Genomic DNA, 18,469 nt, shown 5'->3' on the forward strand with positions numbered 1-18,469 from the left:
GCCAAGCCGCTGTGTAAGGTTCCTGTTGGAGGGCAGTCTGACAATAGCGCAACCCCCAGGTGAGGGTGGGATGCTGCTGGAGGTATTGCCCTGGCCCCCTCTCCGCTCCTCACTTCATGCTTCTGCACTTCCCTGGGACGTGGCTGCTTATCTGATCTGCCAGTGAGCCACCCAGGAAGCTAAATCATCCACTGATTAATGCGACCAACTTAGTTTGCCAGTGAGTCAGCCGGGTGTTAGTGCCAGCCTAAAGGGTTAGGGACCTGTACAGCCAGGGGCTCCTAATCAGCTTCCTGTGCTTTCCTCAACCCATAGCTTCAGACTCTTCCCTTTGCTGGTAGATTACTTATCTGTATCACAGCACACCCAGGCAATACAGCCCCGCTTGGATCTGTGCTTTGAGGATGACTTTCTCTGGAACAAGAGAGGTGATGCTCTCTAGGATTAGCATACATCAGCAAAACCATACAGCATGTGAAGAACTGTGTGGAGTACTCAGCCATCTCTATAGCTGCTGCAGGTGGCAGAACCCTTCCATGGCCATAGCAGTTATGCAAGATTAAAATTTAAATTTAAATAGGAAACTATAATTTGAGCTCCTGAAATCATAAGTCACATCTTCAGCTCTGGCTATTGCTGATTCAATTGCTTTTCAGTTACTCTCTCTATCAGCTGTGTGGTGTTACGTCTAAATACTGCTGAGATTTCTTGTAATTTGAAGACAGTGAAATGGAACAGCTAGATTTTCATCTCTAGTTCATCAGAATGTATTAATTAGAAGCATCATTTCTAAGTTTGACATGTTAGGAAGATAAGGTGCTAAATGGAAATCTTTGTATACAACTAAAAGCTTCAATTTGGAAATAAAATATTTGCTTGGAAATTGCACATTTACATAAATGCATTTGCTATGAAATTGTGTAAGTAAATATTTTTACTTGATCTTGACAAAATTAAGTAATGATTTCTAGGTAAGCTGCTGGAGACTTTTCCTGTAATGTCTTTGAGATGCTGCTTGTTTTGCGTGCCAGCAAAATGTTTTAGTTCTCCATTTGAGAGATTTAAAGAGAGACAGTTATTTTGAGACAAAGCTGAGGCAGAGATTTCCTGTGCTATGAATTAATAACCTTAGAAGTTCAAGCAAGAAAGTCTTTCACTGTTCTGGCTACCATGTGTTCATAAAGCTTTAAACCCGTGTTCAGATGGAGTCCTCTATCCAGTGGGATTGAAGCTGACCTCTGGTATTCTGCACCCTCCTTAGTGATGGTCTTTCTTTCGTCTTTTGTCAAAAGATCAAAAACTGTGCTTATCTTTCAGCACATGGACAATCAAACTCAAATAAATGAGCTGTTGCCCATAGGTTTTGTGCATATGTAGGTGGGTCGCTTTGCAGCGTCTGTGTTTAGATGCAGGAAAAGGAAAAGGGTGATTTTTGTTACTGGACAGCAGACCTGGGGCCTTGGTTTGGTCACTGCTGCTGTGGACAGCATGTAGCCAAAGGGACTGAGGGAGTTCAGTGACACCCACAGAAAATACAATACTTGTCTAGAATAATGTTGGAGAGGAAGATTTTAACTCTGCTTTGGGTGGAAGTCCAAGCTGACAAGTTATGGCTGGTGGATACTTGCAGGTTGGAGAGCTGTGCGGAAAAGCCTCTGTGTGAGGACATTCACTGCTACCCGTGAATAAGCAGACATGGCAAAGGGGAGAATTTTCCAGTTGGAGCTGGGAACCTCACACTAAGGAAACCTGGAGTATTTCAGCTGTTTGTCATCTCTGTCTATTCTCATCGTACCTGCCTCCCTTAAGTAAACGTGGTAAATGTATATATACTGCATAGATTAGGTGAGTAAATACAGGAGACTGTCAAGCAATTTGTCCTCCAGATCCTCGGTCTCAGGGTTTATTGAGGTAGTATAACTTACAAATTTTTATGTACAAAGTTGGCACTATTGATTTAAAAAATTAATATTTAATCACAAGCATACAGCAAGGTCAACGAATCTTTGGTAAGCAATTAAATAGACTTTTCCTTGCTAGCACTTAAAAACTAAGTAAATAAAAATTTAAGTGAAAACATTTGTAGCATATGCATACAGACTGCATTTAAAAATGCATGGGGCTCACTACTGTCTGACTTAATTCTGATTCATCCATTGACCTTGTTATATAAAACTCAGTGCCCTTTCTAGAGGGAGAGTTGCAAATTGTGCTTCTGCATATTTATTTAGGAAGTTCAATCTTCTGGGTGTTCATCCCCTAATTCCAGTGCTGAGTGCAATCACAACATTGATTTTTCTCACTAAACATAACCTACTTTACCCTGGGATGGAATATTTTTTTTTTTAATGGGCTTTATATAATGGCATATGTGAAAACCACTCAACTTAATGCCCCATACTGTAGTTAATTAACAAAATGGCATTGTAGCCGTGGTCTTTCGTCCTCTGGCAGTGTATTTTACCACTAACCTTGGCCATACAAAATGTCCATCCTAATTAACAGGAGCCCAGGTATTGACTATGTCAAGCTACATGGGGGAAAGAGCAATTTGCAGCTGCTGACAAAGTTGTAATTCTGTTGAAAATACAAACATGAGGAACCTCATTTTGACTGACGTTATGCCATTTCAGGGCCCATCTCAGGGAACAGCTGGACAAAGTATCTAAATGATCAGTTTTTACTTCTCTCTAGTTGCTAAATAACAGCATCCTAAAATACATCCAAACATCTCCTAAAATACATACTACCAAAACCATACTGATGGATTTATACAGATTTCAAGATTGGTGGTAGTGTTTTCTTATTAATGAAATGTTTATTTATTTTTCATTTATTTGAATTGTAATATGCTGGAAAACTTAATGGGACTTAGAGTTTTAATGAACCTTCAGTAATGCATTTGATTCTCCTTTTACTTTTTCTTGTTTTCATTTCTGAGTAATTCTGAGTAATTCAACCGAAGATGCATCAGGTTTGTGCTAGTTTTACTGGAGCAAGACAGAGATCTGTGAAGCTCCGTGGTGTTTCCTGTTACAAACGAGAGAATTAAGCACTTACGCTTTTATACTGAAAGAAGAAATGTTTTCTTTTTCAGTGCCTTAAATTAATTGTATTTTTATCTCACTGCTGAAAAACTGCAACAAGAAGACAAGTACTCTCAATCATTCATGACTACATTTTTAAAGCTTTTTAGTCTCTAAAGATGCAAAAAGATGACTTTTTCCAAGAAACTTAGATGCTGAGTCCTCATAAATGTCGAGAAGATATCGACATCTTGTTAGATGCTGATTTATGCTCAATAACTAATATTTTGTGTAGCATAAATAGTTTAGAAAAGTACGATTTTTCACCATGCTTTAGCCTCCGTGCTGTGGTGAAGGCAGGTCCTGCCGAGTAGAGGCCATGATGAATGTGCTCTGGTGGTGTGAAGTTAAGCAGCCCTTTGCCTTCTCCATCCCGTGCTGAGGTCAAGCTACTCACAGAGCCACGTGCTTCTAGCTGGCATCCTGCTCTCCACGTACTCATCCTCTTGCGTGAGGCTGGTGGAAGGGTCTCTCTCAGTGTCTTTTGAAGAGAAAGTCTGTATAAGGATCTCTATTTCTCATTCCTGATGCTTTGTAATAGAACTGAAGATCAGCAGTTAAATGTTCTGAGCCCAAATAGCATCTTTGCTGGGAGTTCTTTATACAAATGCTCTTTAATTAAGCAAATGTTCTTTAATTAACCTTTCATACAGTTATTGCTGTTGTTACTAGCATCACTAGGTAAATACAGTTAACTTTTCCACAGGATGTAACAACTAATAGTGGCGGAAACTTGCATCCTGCAAGAACATCTCTGAGTTACAAAGTCTTGTCTTAACCAACAGCTGTATTCTCTCCAGGCTGGAGATTTCAAACAGAAATTTCCTTGGGAATCTGTCACAAAGAGAGAATTGTCAGACAGAAGAGCAACAACCTGTCGACTGATATCTGGAAGAATATAATATAGAATAAAAATGGGTTATTTAAAAATCTCCACTGAAGTCTTCCTCTGTGCAATGGTGAAGCACAAGTTTGTCTTGCTACGGATGAGCAGAACCTTTCTCAGTCTTCTGTGTTGGGACAAATTTCTCTTTGGGAGAAATCATTGCCAGAATAGAGAAAAGAACCTTGAGTGTAGCTCTTCCTACAGGTTCAGTCTTAATCATAACTCCAGCCTGCTGGCGGCAGACAGATAAAGGCACACAGTTAGCTGGTTCTGTCCAAAAAAAGCGATATGTTGCCTTTAGATCTGCATTCATGATACCGCTTTCTTATTTGCTGATAGGTTAGAAACATATCTAATACTTAGCTGAAAACAGATATAATGAGATTTCCATGCCTGAGCTACATTTGTAGGATCACAATCCTGAATGACTCTCTTGTAAACGTTTTACACTTGCTGTTTCCAACAGGGCAAAGGTGAAGAAAGGTGTGAACATTCTCAGCGCAAAGACAAGTGACCCCCGGCAGTGGGATGTGAAACAAGAAGTGGGGAATGGTGGAAAGCATTCGACCACAACAGTTATTTGTCAGAGGATAGCACCAAGTTCGAGGAACAGGTATGAAACCTCATATTCTCGGCACATTAAACTCATTTATATCCATGATACCACTCATTGGTTGAAAGACTTAGGGCTCATATTACCACTACTCATAGCTATTAAACCTGTAGCCTGGAAATCTGGAGACACTTATGTTAACTATGGTACCATCTGCTGATCTATAACAGGGCATCTCAGTTTCCAGGTAATAAAATTCATCGGTTTAAATTAAAAAATGAACAGAATAGGCCAATCCTGGGGGGGGTGGGAGCGTCGTTTTGGCATGAATATGAATATCCTTAATTTTAAAGGTTTTTACTGAACATAATTTTTGGCTTGATAGTTTTGACCTTGTTTCTCTGAGCATATCGCAGCCTGTGCGCTTGGTTCGTCAAGCAAGCAATGAATTCTTCCATGGTGAACCGCTGTAACTTTCAAGCATTGTTACAGGATAATTCAAACCTTCCAGTATTTAGTGTCTTGTATGTGATACAGAAGAATCCCCTTTTGCAAACAGTTACTTCTTCCAGAACCGGAGGCTCCTGTGCTAAGCCATACCCTGGTAAATGTCAGAGGCAGAGCAGTGCACCCCTGGGAGCACTGGTATGAACTGGCCTGCCAGTGCCGGCTTTCCTGGTTAATATGTTTTTACTGAGACTTGGTCTAGTTCTTCCACAGACATAAAAGCAGTGCTTTTTCAGTAAGTATGATTGTCTTCTGTAACACATAGTAGTCGTATATTGCTGCTTTCAGTGGAAATTATTTTGCTCTTGCTGGGTATCATCTTAATGAATTTTCAGAGCACTGCTGTACATTAGTCCACGCAGAGCATTTTCATTGCACAGAGCCGAGCGATGCTTCCCTCGCTCTGTGCTTATTATTAGCCTCAAACCTGGGCTCATTGAAGAGTATCATAAAATCTTTGGTGGATGCTGGGTTGGTTATTGCTTTCCCACGCACTTGGTTTGTACTATCTTCAGGCATAGAAAACCGAGCAGATTTTAACATTTGTATTCTGTGCCCAGTCAGAGTGCCTGGGAAATATTAGATTGCTGCAAAAGTGCAGAAATTTCTCTTGTCATGAGCGGCTCACTGTTTCAATGTATTTACACTTGATATCATTGCAGTTAGTGAGATTTTCAGTGGAGAGTTTGGGGGAAGGTGGGGTGGTAAGGGGAAAGGAAAAACACATCAATTGAGCCTGCCAGAAGTAAAAACCAAAACAATTTGAAAGGGAGAACATGCTTTAGAACAGCGTGAACTCTGTATTTGCAACTGTGGAACTATAACAGTCAGGTTATCAAACCCCAAATTAAATCTTCTCAATCCAATTTGCATAAAGTCTAATTAACCCATAAAAATATTTTTAGCACTAATTATGCAAATTAAAGTCAATGTTTTAATTAATCCTTTTTCATTTGTGTGTGTAAATAGTCACTGTCTTCTGAAAGCATGACGAGCCTAGGTTGGAATGAAATGTTTGTGTACAAGGAGGAGCTGGATAGAGAAACACGGGCATGTGTGTACTCAAGATCCCAGGGGGAAAGCGTACCATGTAGTGGGCATTACACTTCCTGAGTTTCTAAGTGTCACTTGGAGCCCTCTGCGCAAAGCACAAATATTCTATTAAGCTAATTTAATTTGGTTGAGAACTGCAAGTCCCTAATGGGATCTTACTGTGCTGCCACCAGCTTTTTCAGGCTAGTTTAGCTGCACAGTTCATTTGGGTGATGTGCAGTTGTGTGACAAGGTCAGTGTAGATGTGAGGTACTGTTCTGGAGTTCCAGCATCAACACAAGCTAATCTTCTCTTGCAGCAAACTCAGCCAACTCATAAATTTGTTGGTAAATTTAAGCAGAGAGGTGTTTTCCACTGTCTTTGCAAAAGAGCTTCTGAAAAGCAAGTAAATGGAAGTTTGTAGTTCTTGAATGCTTTATGAACATTCACGCTACTTGTCAAGAAGGTGATAGTATGTTATTTTTCTTTACATGGCCAGCTATTTCCAGTACAGCTCAGAAAATCAGCTAGCAGGCAAGGAGAATGAAGGGTCTTCTACGGTTGTGCCTTATTCCTCTGTTGCAACCAAGAGCAGCGATTTGGCTCGCCCCTTGTATTGTCACATGTCCCCAGCTGGTTGTGAAGTAGGTCAGAATATTACTTAAATCCATAATAGAAGGAGTGCTGCCTTCTACAAACTGTTTTGTGGTAGCCAGATAAAACTGCATCCAGGATTCATTCTGGTGATAATGGGGAGAGTGATGTCTTGAGTTGTTTAGCACATGAACAGGAAATTCTGGCCGTTCTCTATCTGCTCCCTGACGCACCATGGAGAGCCATTGCACTCTCTCCCCTTCATGTCCCTGGAAACAAATGCCCATACTCAATAAGACTACTCATTTTTGTTGCCATGTTGCTTCTCTTTTCTTGCATATTTCTGCTATCATTAGTGTATGGATATAATTACATTGTAAGCACTTCAAAACAAGCAGTTTATAGCTGAATACAACGCTGCTTAGCAGCTAATATACCTTTGACATATATAAATAATAAAAAACAAACAGCATATTGTAAATATATCACATCAATAACCGTTTACCATTACATTTTAAGAATTTAAGTGGGTCACGCTTTTTTACTTTTTTGAGTAGTATTTGTTCTCTTTCAATTTATGCTGCTAAAGCCAAGAGCCATAGCTTCTTAACTTAGATTTATTCAGAAAGGCTTTACCACTATAGCAAGTAACTGAAAACAGCTTGAAATCAGCAATGTTTGTGTGCCTCATAATGCAATTTGTGCTGAGATTCACGAAGCTATTGATGAGGATAACAACAGTGTTGATTAGTGAAAACAAGTCTTAGACTACTGCTTGGTCACTTTTTTTCCCTTGTTGTTTCTCGTTTCTGAAGGAAAGCTGGTAGGTTTGAAATGTGTCCTCAGGGTAGATGAGGAGATATTTTTGGTTACTATTATAACCATTTCCATATCTTAGTATTGCCTCTGTTTGGTGCCAGCCTAAGGCTTGTGTGGTTGATCTGTGATATACCACATCTACCCTGAGAACAGCTTCAGTGGAAGGCTCGTATTCACTGTGTAGCTTATTCTGGATTGCCGTCACAGGGTATAAGAGCAGTTCCAAGACAGAACAAGGGTTATTTTTACCCTAAGTAATTTTCGTCTTTTTAATTTTATTTTTTTTTTTTATAATAGCCTACCTCCACCAGCTGGTATGCTGTCAGTTGTGGGGATGAGAAAGAGGGATTAAGGGTAGGAGCAAGGAGAATTAGGGGAATTTCTTAAGACGGTTTCTCTGCCAAAGCCAGAGCATCCTATATCTACGGTGTCAAGAACTAAGAAGCAGCGACTGGGGCTAATCCAGACCTGACTCCTCTTGCTCCATCTAACCGGGAAGTGGGCTGGAACGAGCTGCTTTCAGTCTGTTCTTGGGCTGATGTTTCTGCCTGTGGAGGTTGTACTTTGTTTATGGAGGAATGGAGTCACCCAGTGCTTTCGATTTCTGTCAACCGGGTAGAGAAACTGAGTGTGGGAGAACAGAGAGACATTTAGAAAAACTGACATAATGGAAAACTGCTGTGATGTAGCACTTTATCCTCTTGGCCTTGAACCTTTTGAGAGGCCCGTGGGCTTAAAGCTCTCCAGCCATCTGTCTGATAAAGAGGCAGACTCGGGAAGAGTGCTTCCAGATGTTACGTTTATGTTTCAGACTGTGTCACAACCACTCATTCCCCCCGCCACACGCGCATACATTTTTTTTAGTTGTTTGTGGTTTTTTTTAACACTGTCTGGGTACCATTGCATTCACAGGGAGACAGCTAATGATCTTACCAGGTTGTGTTTCATATCATCGGGGCATGGAGGAAAGCAACAAAGCCGTTGCAATTCTGCGCAGGTCCCTTCTCTGTCTGGCAGCACCATATGTTGCCAAGGGATGTCAGCAAAGTGAATTCTCTTGTGATTGAAAAATAAAAGTAAAGTGTATATGTACAACATGCCTCAAACTTGAAAAACTGTAAGACATTTGGTGTGTGTGTGTCTGGCTATACTTGAAGACAGTCTGTGCTCAATATATGGACGCAGAGAAGAGCATTCACACATTACGAGCAGGGTGTTATTAGCTTTTTTAGAATCTGGGTCATCTTCCCCTGGCAGTTTTGGGTCAGAGTGGTTTGCAGAGCTCAGCAGAGCGTCAGTGGTGCCTGCTGACCTCAAAACGTCACAGCCTGAGCAGAGGACTCTGGTTTTCACAAGGACCCAGAGATTTGATGCTCATGGGTCAGGATTTTTTCATTACAGCTGTTTATCCTTCTGACTGATAATTGAGGCAGGATCAGAGCTGAGATGCCACATGCCACTGCTGTACTAGTAGATGCTTGGGAAGTTGAATACGTCTTCAGGAGGTCACATCTGTGTCTGCAGAAACTGATTTGTACAAACTGTAGAGGTACTTTGGGAGGAAGACATCAGCAGTGGATTTCTATTGCCATTGAGCCCCAAAAGAGACGCAATTTCCATTGATTTATGAGAAAGTCACGTACGAACAAGCATTATGGCCTCCTGAGTATTTTGTTTTAAGCAACATGCATATTTTGGTGCAAATTAGATGCAGTCTTTTAGGCTGCTGGCAAATTACCAGTGTAACCCTCAGAGCTTCCAAGGCAGGTCATTCCTGTGATGTGCATCTGTCTGCCTAAAATGACACATGGGACTGTGTGCATGTAGCTGTCAATAACAGTGTCAAGAATAATACAGCTAAGCCTTTACCTACTGCTTTAAATATCCCTTCCCTCCACCCTTTCTCATCTGATTTCCCAAGTAATTTATCTCTGCCTGCTGTCTTTGCATTTTAAGATTTCTCTTTATGTTAGGGTGCCTGCTTCAGGTCAAATTAGGGCACAGATGTCTCCAGCGTACGGTTTAGGTGCCAAAGATACACTGGACATCTGCACATATGGTGGAGGATCAGCCAGCTGTGCCTTGTAACAATATCTTTTCTAGGGCACAGAAGACTGGGGTTAGAAGGTTGCTTCCCAAAGGAGCCTTTCATATGGCTCCTCTTTTGCTGCTTCAAATGTCAGGAGTGTTTATCAAAGCCCTGAGCTGGGGAGGGAGGAAGGATGAGGAATGTCTTTCGTGTCTCTTTCAGGAGTAGGCTGCCTGCAGGAGGGAGGCGGACGCTCCGTTGGCTCGCTCTCTCTGTCTGCTGCAGTGTCTAAGCAAGTGTCTGCACAAACTGTCTTGAGAGGGCATATTTGTTTCTTATACCTCTGTCTTACTGGGGACTTGTGGGAGCAAGGCAACTTGTTGAACCTGATGAATCTTGAGTGGTTTCGACTTAATGGGAAGCCCTCACTTACATTAAGGAAAAGCGAATTCCATGGGAGTCCTCATGGATAAGGACTCTCACTGAGCCTGAAGGACCCTTTCTTTTCAATACTTTCGGTAATGCAAGTTCAGAAGGGTGGAATTTGAGATAACTATAGCGATTGTCATGGCAACAACATACGTCTGTCCAGTTTTCATCTAGCACCTACCACTACGAGGCCCTGATTCATAACTAGAGCATTGGCCCCCCCATAGTCCAAGTAAATAACCACACTATTAGCACTCAATTGTTTCAATCGAAATTTGTGTTTAGCTTGGCATCAGCATAAATACCTGCTTTCTAACAGATAAAGGCTGAGTCAGAAAACCAGCAGGGTCTGCATAAGTATTGTGGAAGATACTAAATGGAAAGTATTTTCTTTCTTATCAGGTATGTCAGAATGTTCTCTCTTCTGTTTGAAATTCAAAGCAAGATATTATAATCTAAGATGAAGTTTTTGAAAGCCTGTTGTTAGGCATTATTGAAATTAGTTTTCATGTTGGATTTCAACAGGATCAGTGTTAGACTCAGTCCTGACCATTCAAAAATACATTATTCTTTATAGATAACATAGTATTAGCCAAGGAGTAAGGCATTCTCATGAGTTTTCTCTCCAAGAAATGAAATTAATTAATAGAGATGAGATAACAAAATGCATGAAATGAGATCTATCCATGATCTCTACAGAAGTTCCAGCCCGGTTCCAATAAATTATTTTTTTTTATTTTATAAGTCTGCTTTGGAGTTCCTGGGTCTGTTGGAAAGCAGAAGGGCTGAAGCACCAAGAGAAAGGTCATTCTTCACATATTTCTTGCCAAATGAAAGCATCAAATCTGTTTGCTCAGCAATTCTGTATAGTTTGGAAAAGCTTTTTACATGCTTATCAAAACGGAATGCTGGAGGCTTAGCCAACGCATGCAATAACCCAGCCTTGCTGAGAAAGCTGTCTCTCTTGCTGTCAGTGCCTTCCCTGCTTTCCAAACAGGTTGGATATATTGTTTTAGTTCATTATTATGTAAATAGAGCAGAGGCCCACACATATTAAATTGAATAGGATGTGCAATCATGGAATAATGGGACAACAGCTTTATATCCATTCCAAGTGGATAGACGGGTTCAAAAATAGCTGTAATTCCTGATGTCCAGGGTGAGATTATTTTGTGGTACCTGACAAAGTGGTCATTTCTCAGACAGTGACTAGAAAACATACAGTCTGCTTTTCAGCCTTTGACTTCCATCTGAGCATGTGTTTTGCAGAGCTGCCAGAATATGCAGTAGGAAGGGCTGGCTGTCCCACTTGCGTCTTCTGCAGAAAGCTGCTGTGTTCTTGCCTCTTGCACACAGCAATCCCTACTGCTTTCTATTTTAATAAGCTGTAATTCATAGCTGGGTTATCTGTGAAAATCTCCTGATGCAGCACATTTGTGGACTGATAATTCTGTTAATTTTTTCTCTTTGCGCCTTAAATCATGAGTTCTAATTTGGGGTGAGGTCAGCTCTTATTTATCTGTGACAGTTGGCATGGATCGGGCGTTTTAGCTGCTATTGTAACGCAGCCTTCCTTGTGATTTGGAGGCAGCGGAAGATAAGAGACAAAAGATGCAGAATTGGGGGGGAGGAATTTGTGCATGTGTATTTTTTCTCACACTGTCTTTGAAGCAGAAACATCTGCTGAAAGCCATAAACAGCTGAGTTCAGCAATACCACATCATGCTGCCAAGCAACTCTGCTTTCCTCTGTAACTTTCACAGCAGAGGAAATAAATCAGTCAGGCAATAAAGAATGAAGAAAATTTAGGAAAAAGTGCCAAAAGCCAAACCTTTCTAGAAAAAAGTGAATAAGATCTTTGTTAGTATTCGGCATAGCAAATTGAAATATGTTTTACACACGTAAGCTCTCTATACCATTGCTGCTTGAGGAATTTTGTAATAACAAAGCTCCTCTGAACTCGAGATGCGTACAACTGGTCAGGAGAGACCTCTGGAAAATAGGCTACAATCTCATAAAACAGAATTAGATAATTTTAAGCATTTTTCCTGTCTCATGCCTTTGTCAGATGAGTAGCAGCTAACCAACTGACAGTGGTAAAGGATCACCGTTTATCTGAGACCTTTACATTTCCTTAGGCACAAAGCTTTACTTTTCCTTAGGCTCCACAATATATTAGACAGGAGAACTGTTTGTTTCTGCACTGGCTTACTGAGATTTACTTCTACACTCACAAGTTACTTCAGTTTAATGACTTACTGCCTATTTCAAGTAAAGATTAAAATGTCTGTTTCTTTCTTTTGTTATTATATACTAATGGTGACTGCTCTGTGAGGCAGGTGGAAAATTATTATGTAGATGCTAAGTCTTTGTTATAAGTCTTACAAGATAGGCAAGGTTGGTAAGAAAACCAGCAGATCATGGTCACTGCTGGCTCAGAGGATTTTACCGCATGTGTTGGTGCTGTGGCTCCTGCTCCCCACTCGTAGCAGAGCTCTTGCTCCAGTCACCATTCCTGGCTGTCACTTTGGTTCAGGTTGTTAAGTTCTGTTCCCAGTTGACCTGCGTATGTAATTAAGTAGGTGCTGTTACTTGTACACCTGCAGTGATGGATGATTAAACATGACTCCGACTGCCTTCTTCATTCAGAGACCACATCATCTGGCTTTTGTTGTTCTACCTCACCCCCGGCCTAAGTAATGGAAAGACGGACCTAAGACATTTTTTGCAGACTGAATTTTTTTTCTCTCTTTAAAATGTATTTCATTAGCCTCTGCCATTGCATCCATCACGTATTCTCCAGTTGGAGATAGTGGTAATGAAAAAATAATTTTATAAGCACATTAAAATTATCACTTAAAATAACTCGTATGGTTGATACAGGGTTTATAGAGGAAGTTGAGTCTTCATAAACAGTTGGCAGACCTAACTGTTGTCTCATTGGCACCACTTTCACATTGGTTTAGCTCTGCTGAGTTGAATGAAATTAATCTACTGATTCTCACTTTTGTAATTTAAACCCAGATCAAGCTTTACATGATCCTAAGATGTTTATTTAAACTCATTTGTGGTATCCAGTTCTGTGATTACCAATATATTGGTTTGGATGCCAAACCAGCATGAGGTCCTGGACTCCAACAATTTGAAGACCTGATCTGAGCGGTGGTGTTAGTGCATCCCTCCAGGTGCGTTTGCTTCTTTCAGACACTCACATCTTAGGCTAGAAAACCGTACTCCTCTTCAGTTATCTTCTTAGAAAAATGTTTGCTATAGCTGGGCTCCTCTTCTTGCAACTCTCTGGTATCTTTTTCAATATTTCCATGCGCTTTTGTTTGTCTCTATCCATCTGCTGTCTCTCTTCTTCTGCCATACTGGTAGGCTTGCTGAAGCAGGCGGCGTGTTCATTATTTGTACATATTATGACAAACATGCAGCAGGGTCCTAGCCTATCGCAAGGCTTCCACTCTTAATCCTAAATGGTCACCTCCTTTGTCTGGTTAATTCTGTGTCTCTCCTTGAAAATAGTAGAATGGATCCATTTCCCGGTGTAAACCATGTTTGAAACTTTTGCAGTCTGATAAGGGGATAATAATAATTTGTTGCATAGATGCTAATGGGTCACGTTAGGAGTACTTCCGACTGAATGAAGTAGCATCATTATTGTTCTGCAAACGTTTACAGCGTATGAGCGTGTTAGCAAACACAACACTTCATGTAATTCAAGCCGGGCATAACACAACTCAGCAAAACCAAGGACTTCTCACATTCCGTTATGATGGATTCCATTCAATTCACCCTGCGTGTTTTACATAGTAGATAGAGACAATATCTGCATTTACAAGCTTAGAAATGAATAATCTTTGCTTGTTATAGACAAAACAACTCACGTAGTCTGAAAAACTAGCTTGCATCAAAGATCATTGCAGTTCTCCACACATAACTGACTTACAGAAGAAAGAGTAGTTACTCTATTGGCTTCTGTAAGTCGTCATTTGCAATCATAATTTATCTACAATTCAGGCTGCAGGGACACCTCTGGTATTTCACATTCTGGGAATGATGGAAGGCGTTGTTTTTCTTCACTATCACTTCATGGTGAATATCAGCAAATACTGACATTTTAAAAGGCAACCTTTTTTTTTTTTTTTTTATCTGTGCAGCCCCAGTCCCTGAAGTGCAAATCAGTGTAGAATTTGTCTTGCTGTGTCAAGTGCTTGTACGAATCAGCTGGTTAGAGTTGGTTTTTGTTACATGAATTGGAGGGTTGGAGGGGACATAGGAAGTGTTTGAAGGATATTTCCTGGCAATTGAACAAGGTGGAGGTGGGCTGCTCTTTGGAAATGTAGTAGATGTCTGTGAGTTCTCAAAAAAAAATTGCTTATGATCCGTCAAATTCTGGCTAAATAAGATCCCTGGGTTCTGTTTTTTTTCGGTAGACGATACTGGATGATTAAGATCTGTAAGCGTAGTCTTTTGTAACACTTTCAAAATTAAGAATGAAAAATGAAATGAGAGTCACAGTACTATACAAAAGTTGCCAATGGTTTTTTTGAATGCAATTTTCCTTAAGCAGGGAAATTCGGTACTTTTCTCTGGAAAAATCTGTGATGAGTTTGGGGTCGAAATGAGGAGCGTCAACTGGTGTAAATCAGTGTAGATCTGCTGAAACAATGTATACCAGTTTGTCCCACTATCATTCACAAAGAACTCATACAAGTTGCCCATTATTACTTTCTCAACATGCTAGTAACTCACAGGCAAGCAAGTTTATTAAAGAAAATGGAGATGCTTGTAGGGGGCTTTTTTGGATAGATCAATACCATATTCTTGATTACTTGCTAGGAATTTCAGTTCCAGTTAAATTTCCAGGGAAGAAACCTTAGCTTTGTAGAAGCAAATGACAAAATTTCCTTTACGGTCTGAATTTCACCTCAAGCTTAGACTAAATTTTTACTATTCTCTCCTTCCTTCATTCTGACATACAGCTCAGAAAACTAGATAATCTCTTTCCTGTTCAAGGCTGCAAACAGCAGTTTACACGCTCCCATTCCATATGTATACCTGCATACATGATGGTAATTATCACAAAAGGAGTTTTAAGTAGCACCCCATTGATTTTTGGTTTTCGTGCTGCAAATTAATGGACTGAGCGTGCACTCTTTGTAATCACACTAGTAGAAATTCAATAATGACTCTGCCAGAGTACTTGAGTGACCTCAGCCACTGAATTCATTCCGATTTCGACTATTTTTAATGAGACTGGCATGTTTAGCAATGCCATTGGATGGCTTGAAAGCAAGGTGCCCTATCAACCAAAGCGTTACTGATAGACCAACTAACAAGAATTTCAATGTTTATATCTGTTCTCTTACCCAAAATCGTTTAGAGCTTCGGTGTGGCAATGTTCATTGGAAGGTACGAAGCAAAAGAAATTTCTGATTGATATGATCTGCATGAAATATTCCATTATAACTGTTAGATTTCAACCAAATCAGAGCTCATCAAGTAGCACTGACAATCCCCAAAGGAATATAATCTCTCTGGTTAGCTTAGCAATTGTTCAGCTAGTTTCAGAGGTTTTAATTGTATGTGATTATCATTTCTTATGGCTTTTTTGTCATGTCTGAAAAAGTGTAATAGAATTATGAGGCTCTCCACTTGGAGATGCTATTTGTCAATTTTTATCTTGAGAAAAGTTTAGAAATTTAATGAGACTGACTGGAAAGGAGTATTTAAAGACAGATCTTGTTCATTGCTGTGTATCTGTTTGGCTATCTGTACTTGCGTAGTTCCACAGTTTGGTTGTACCTGCTGTGATTTCCTCACGAGGAGCTAGTAAACTCCTGTGCATTACAGATGAACACTATTTAAACACATAGTAAATACAAGCCGTTCCCAACAGTACTCTTACTTGGAAAAGTTAACCTAGAAATGTCATGGTAAGCATAGGGAACTTGATCACTAAGAACTGGCTAGAAACTCAGCTTCTGCTAGCATTACTCCCAGAACCATCCGAGAAGGGGATTGTTGCCATGTTCTGTTAATCAAGGCTGGATGAATTATTTTGACAGGCAGCCTCTCCTGCTCTTTTCAGTATTCCTGGGGCTGCTAGAATTACTGAGGTGAGATGAAACACGTAGTCATCAGACATCATATAATTGCCACATCCTTCAGTGATGCAAATCAGTAGAGATTTGTTGTGGTTCACTGTGGATCACATATAAATTCACTGTGTGGGTTTATTAAAAAAAAAATCTCAGAAGATACCCAGAGTCACAGAACAGACTTCCATTAGAGTAGAACCCAGGGCATTTGAGGGCAGTGGTTTTCACAGAGCCTGCTGACCATGTTGTGCATAAGTAGACTCTGACTTTATAAATGTTTGAAAAGTGTGAACACTTCACCATTATCCGCTCCCTGAGGAATACTGATTTCACTGGCTTTGCTTTGAGTGCTAGACCTCAACAACCAATTTTATAAAGATGTGTTTTCTTTTTTTGAGAACCTTTACCACTTCATCATATTCTGTTTTTACCCTCCTTACTAACTAAAGGTTTGGCATGAAATTTGTTGTTGATTTATGGTATAATGATGACATCTACTGCAGGATAGGCTTTACGTCTTCCAGTCTGGATTTGGGCCTTAGTGTCTCCTTGTATCCTGTTGAATGCCCTGACAGAGATTTCTCTAGTCTGTTTTATAGGACTGGTTGGCTTTCTGTGTAATACCCAGCCATTGGGGAGACTTGCATTAACTGTTGAGTTTTTCCACAGTATTAATCAAGTCTTAGTTGGGAATTACAGATCCTGGAAGGGGGAAGAGTTAGTGGCGGTCTCCCCTCATGTGGATAGTATAGCAGCATGCCTTTCACATTAGGAGCTTTAAGATTTGTCTGTGTGAATGTTATTTTTTTATTATTTGTATTTGCAAGGCTTATAATGTCAGATTGTCGTCATGCCAGTGATCTATTTGTTCCTTTGCCAAGTTCTCAAGTCATTTCCTAGGTTGCTAGAAAGGATATTCCTCTTTTTTACAGTTCTGCAAATTTAGCTGTGGATTGAAGAAAAATCAGGCTTCCGATTCTACCCTCAGTGTGCACCAAGCAGGCACTGGCAGCAGCTCCCATGGGCAGATCATTGGCCAGCTGTGGGAGTCCAGTGTTTCATTCCTTTCTTCTTGAGATATCTGAACCCACATGGTCCTCCTTCTAAGAAAGCACATACAGCTCGTGCCAGGGTCTCATGAGCAGGATGAGATAACTGGCTGGAGCACGTTATGGGCTCCTGCTGGCCTGTGGCCTGGCTCAGTCCCCATAAAACTTGGAATACAGAGGAAGGAGAGATTTGCACTTGGGTCACACACTGACTCAAGTGGAGCAAGGATGCAGCACAGACATGCACAAACACATGAGCGAGGGTGCTTCCAGGCCCTGAAGTTTGGCCATGACCCACACATTGGATGGAGAGGTGCGTTAACTACCTAAGTGCAGTAAATCATTTGTATTCATTAATGCCTATCATATTTTCTGTGGTTCCAGTTTTGAGTTCCCCGTGTACCTTGAAGAGAGAAGACTTAGTTTCAGTGACACTCTCTCCAGGTAAAAACCCTCATCTATTTGGAGTAAACAGTTGACCGAAGTATTTTTCAGGCTCTATTATAGCTGTCCCTGCATTCTGTAAAATTATTCACATATATACAAGCATGAGTTCATTTTGCCAGGAAGCAAGACCATTAATCCTGCTACTTTGAAGCCTTGTCTTTCTGTACTGTGGTGGGTGACTTAACTGTTTAGATCAGTTAGGCTCTTCGGGACTTCATCCCTTTGTAATGTTAATGACTGCTGAGTAGGTCAGCCCTGCAAGAGAAATTTTTCTTACATTTATGAATATTTTTTCTTTTTAATCCTATATTTTTAATATATTTTCTAATAATTCCCTATTTTTATATTTAAATTTTTGTATTTCTTATTTTATTATGTATTTAATTTTTTTTCTTATAATAAATCCTCTCGTAGGGGGATTTGGTTTTTAAAGAGTTAATTGCTGCGTGCTATTTTACTCATGAGCCAATTGAATCAGATAATTTGCTGTTTCCTGAATAATGTCAAAGAGTGTACGGAAAGATCTTTTGTTCCAATGAAGATGTTAAAGAGGGTTTGAAGATCACCTTCTATGCAAATTCTTTACAGGAAAGTTTTACAGTATGTACCCCACAAGATTTAGAAATGCTGCTATTTAACTTCTATACATATAATTAGTCAGTAATTGTTGAGATCTAATCCTCTCTTTAGCGTGTTATTAGAACTATTCCAGGTATCCCTGAAGACGGTTTCAGGCAAGTGTGTAAACCCTTTAGTTTTATAGTTGCTGCCATTTGTTCAGCTTAAGCAGGGAAAGAGATGGGGTTTTCCTAGGCACTGAAGTGCTGAGGTTCTTGCCCCTAAAGTTCAAGAGCTATCAGCTACTGATAGTCACCAGCTTGTTTCTTTAGGACCTCAGCCTGATCTGTGCTTCATTAGGGGACATCTGCCCCTT

The 18,469-nt window shown here is 40.3% G+C and overlaps 1 protein-coding gene across 1 annotated transcript in view; it reads left to right on the forward strand.

The window, feature by feature from the left end:
- Positions 1 to 18,469, forward strand: part of TMEM132C (transmembrane protein 132C) — a 224,247-nt gene that overhangs the window by 122,648 nt on the left and 83,130 nt on the right. Inside the window, exon 3 of the mRNA XM_063351452.1 lies at positions 4,439 to 4,585. Coding sequence (XP_063207522.1) covers positions 4,439 to 4,585 — 147 coding nt within the window. The remainder of the gene's footprint in view (positions 1 to 4,438; positions 4,586 to 18,469) is intronic.

The sequence above is a fragment of the Chroicocephalus ridibundus genome, chromosome 13 (genome assembly GCF_963924245.1).
Source record: "Chroicocephalus ridibundus chromosome 13, bChrRid1.1, whole genome shotgun sequence".
Taxonomy (NCBI): Eukaryota; Metazoa; Chordata; class Aves; order Charadriiformes; family Laridae; genus Chroicocephalus; species Chroicocephalus ridibundus.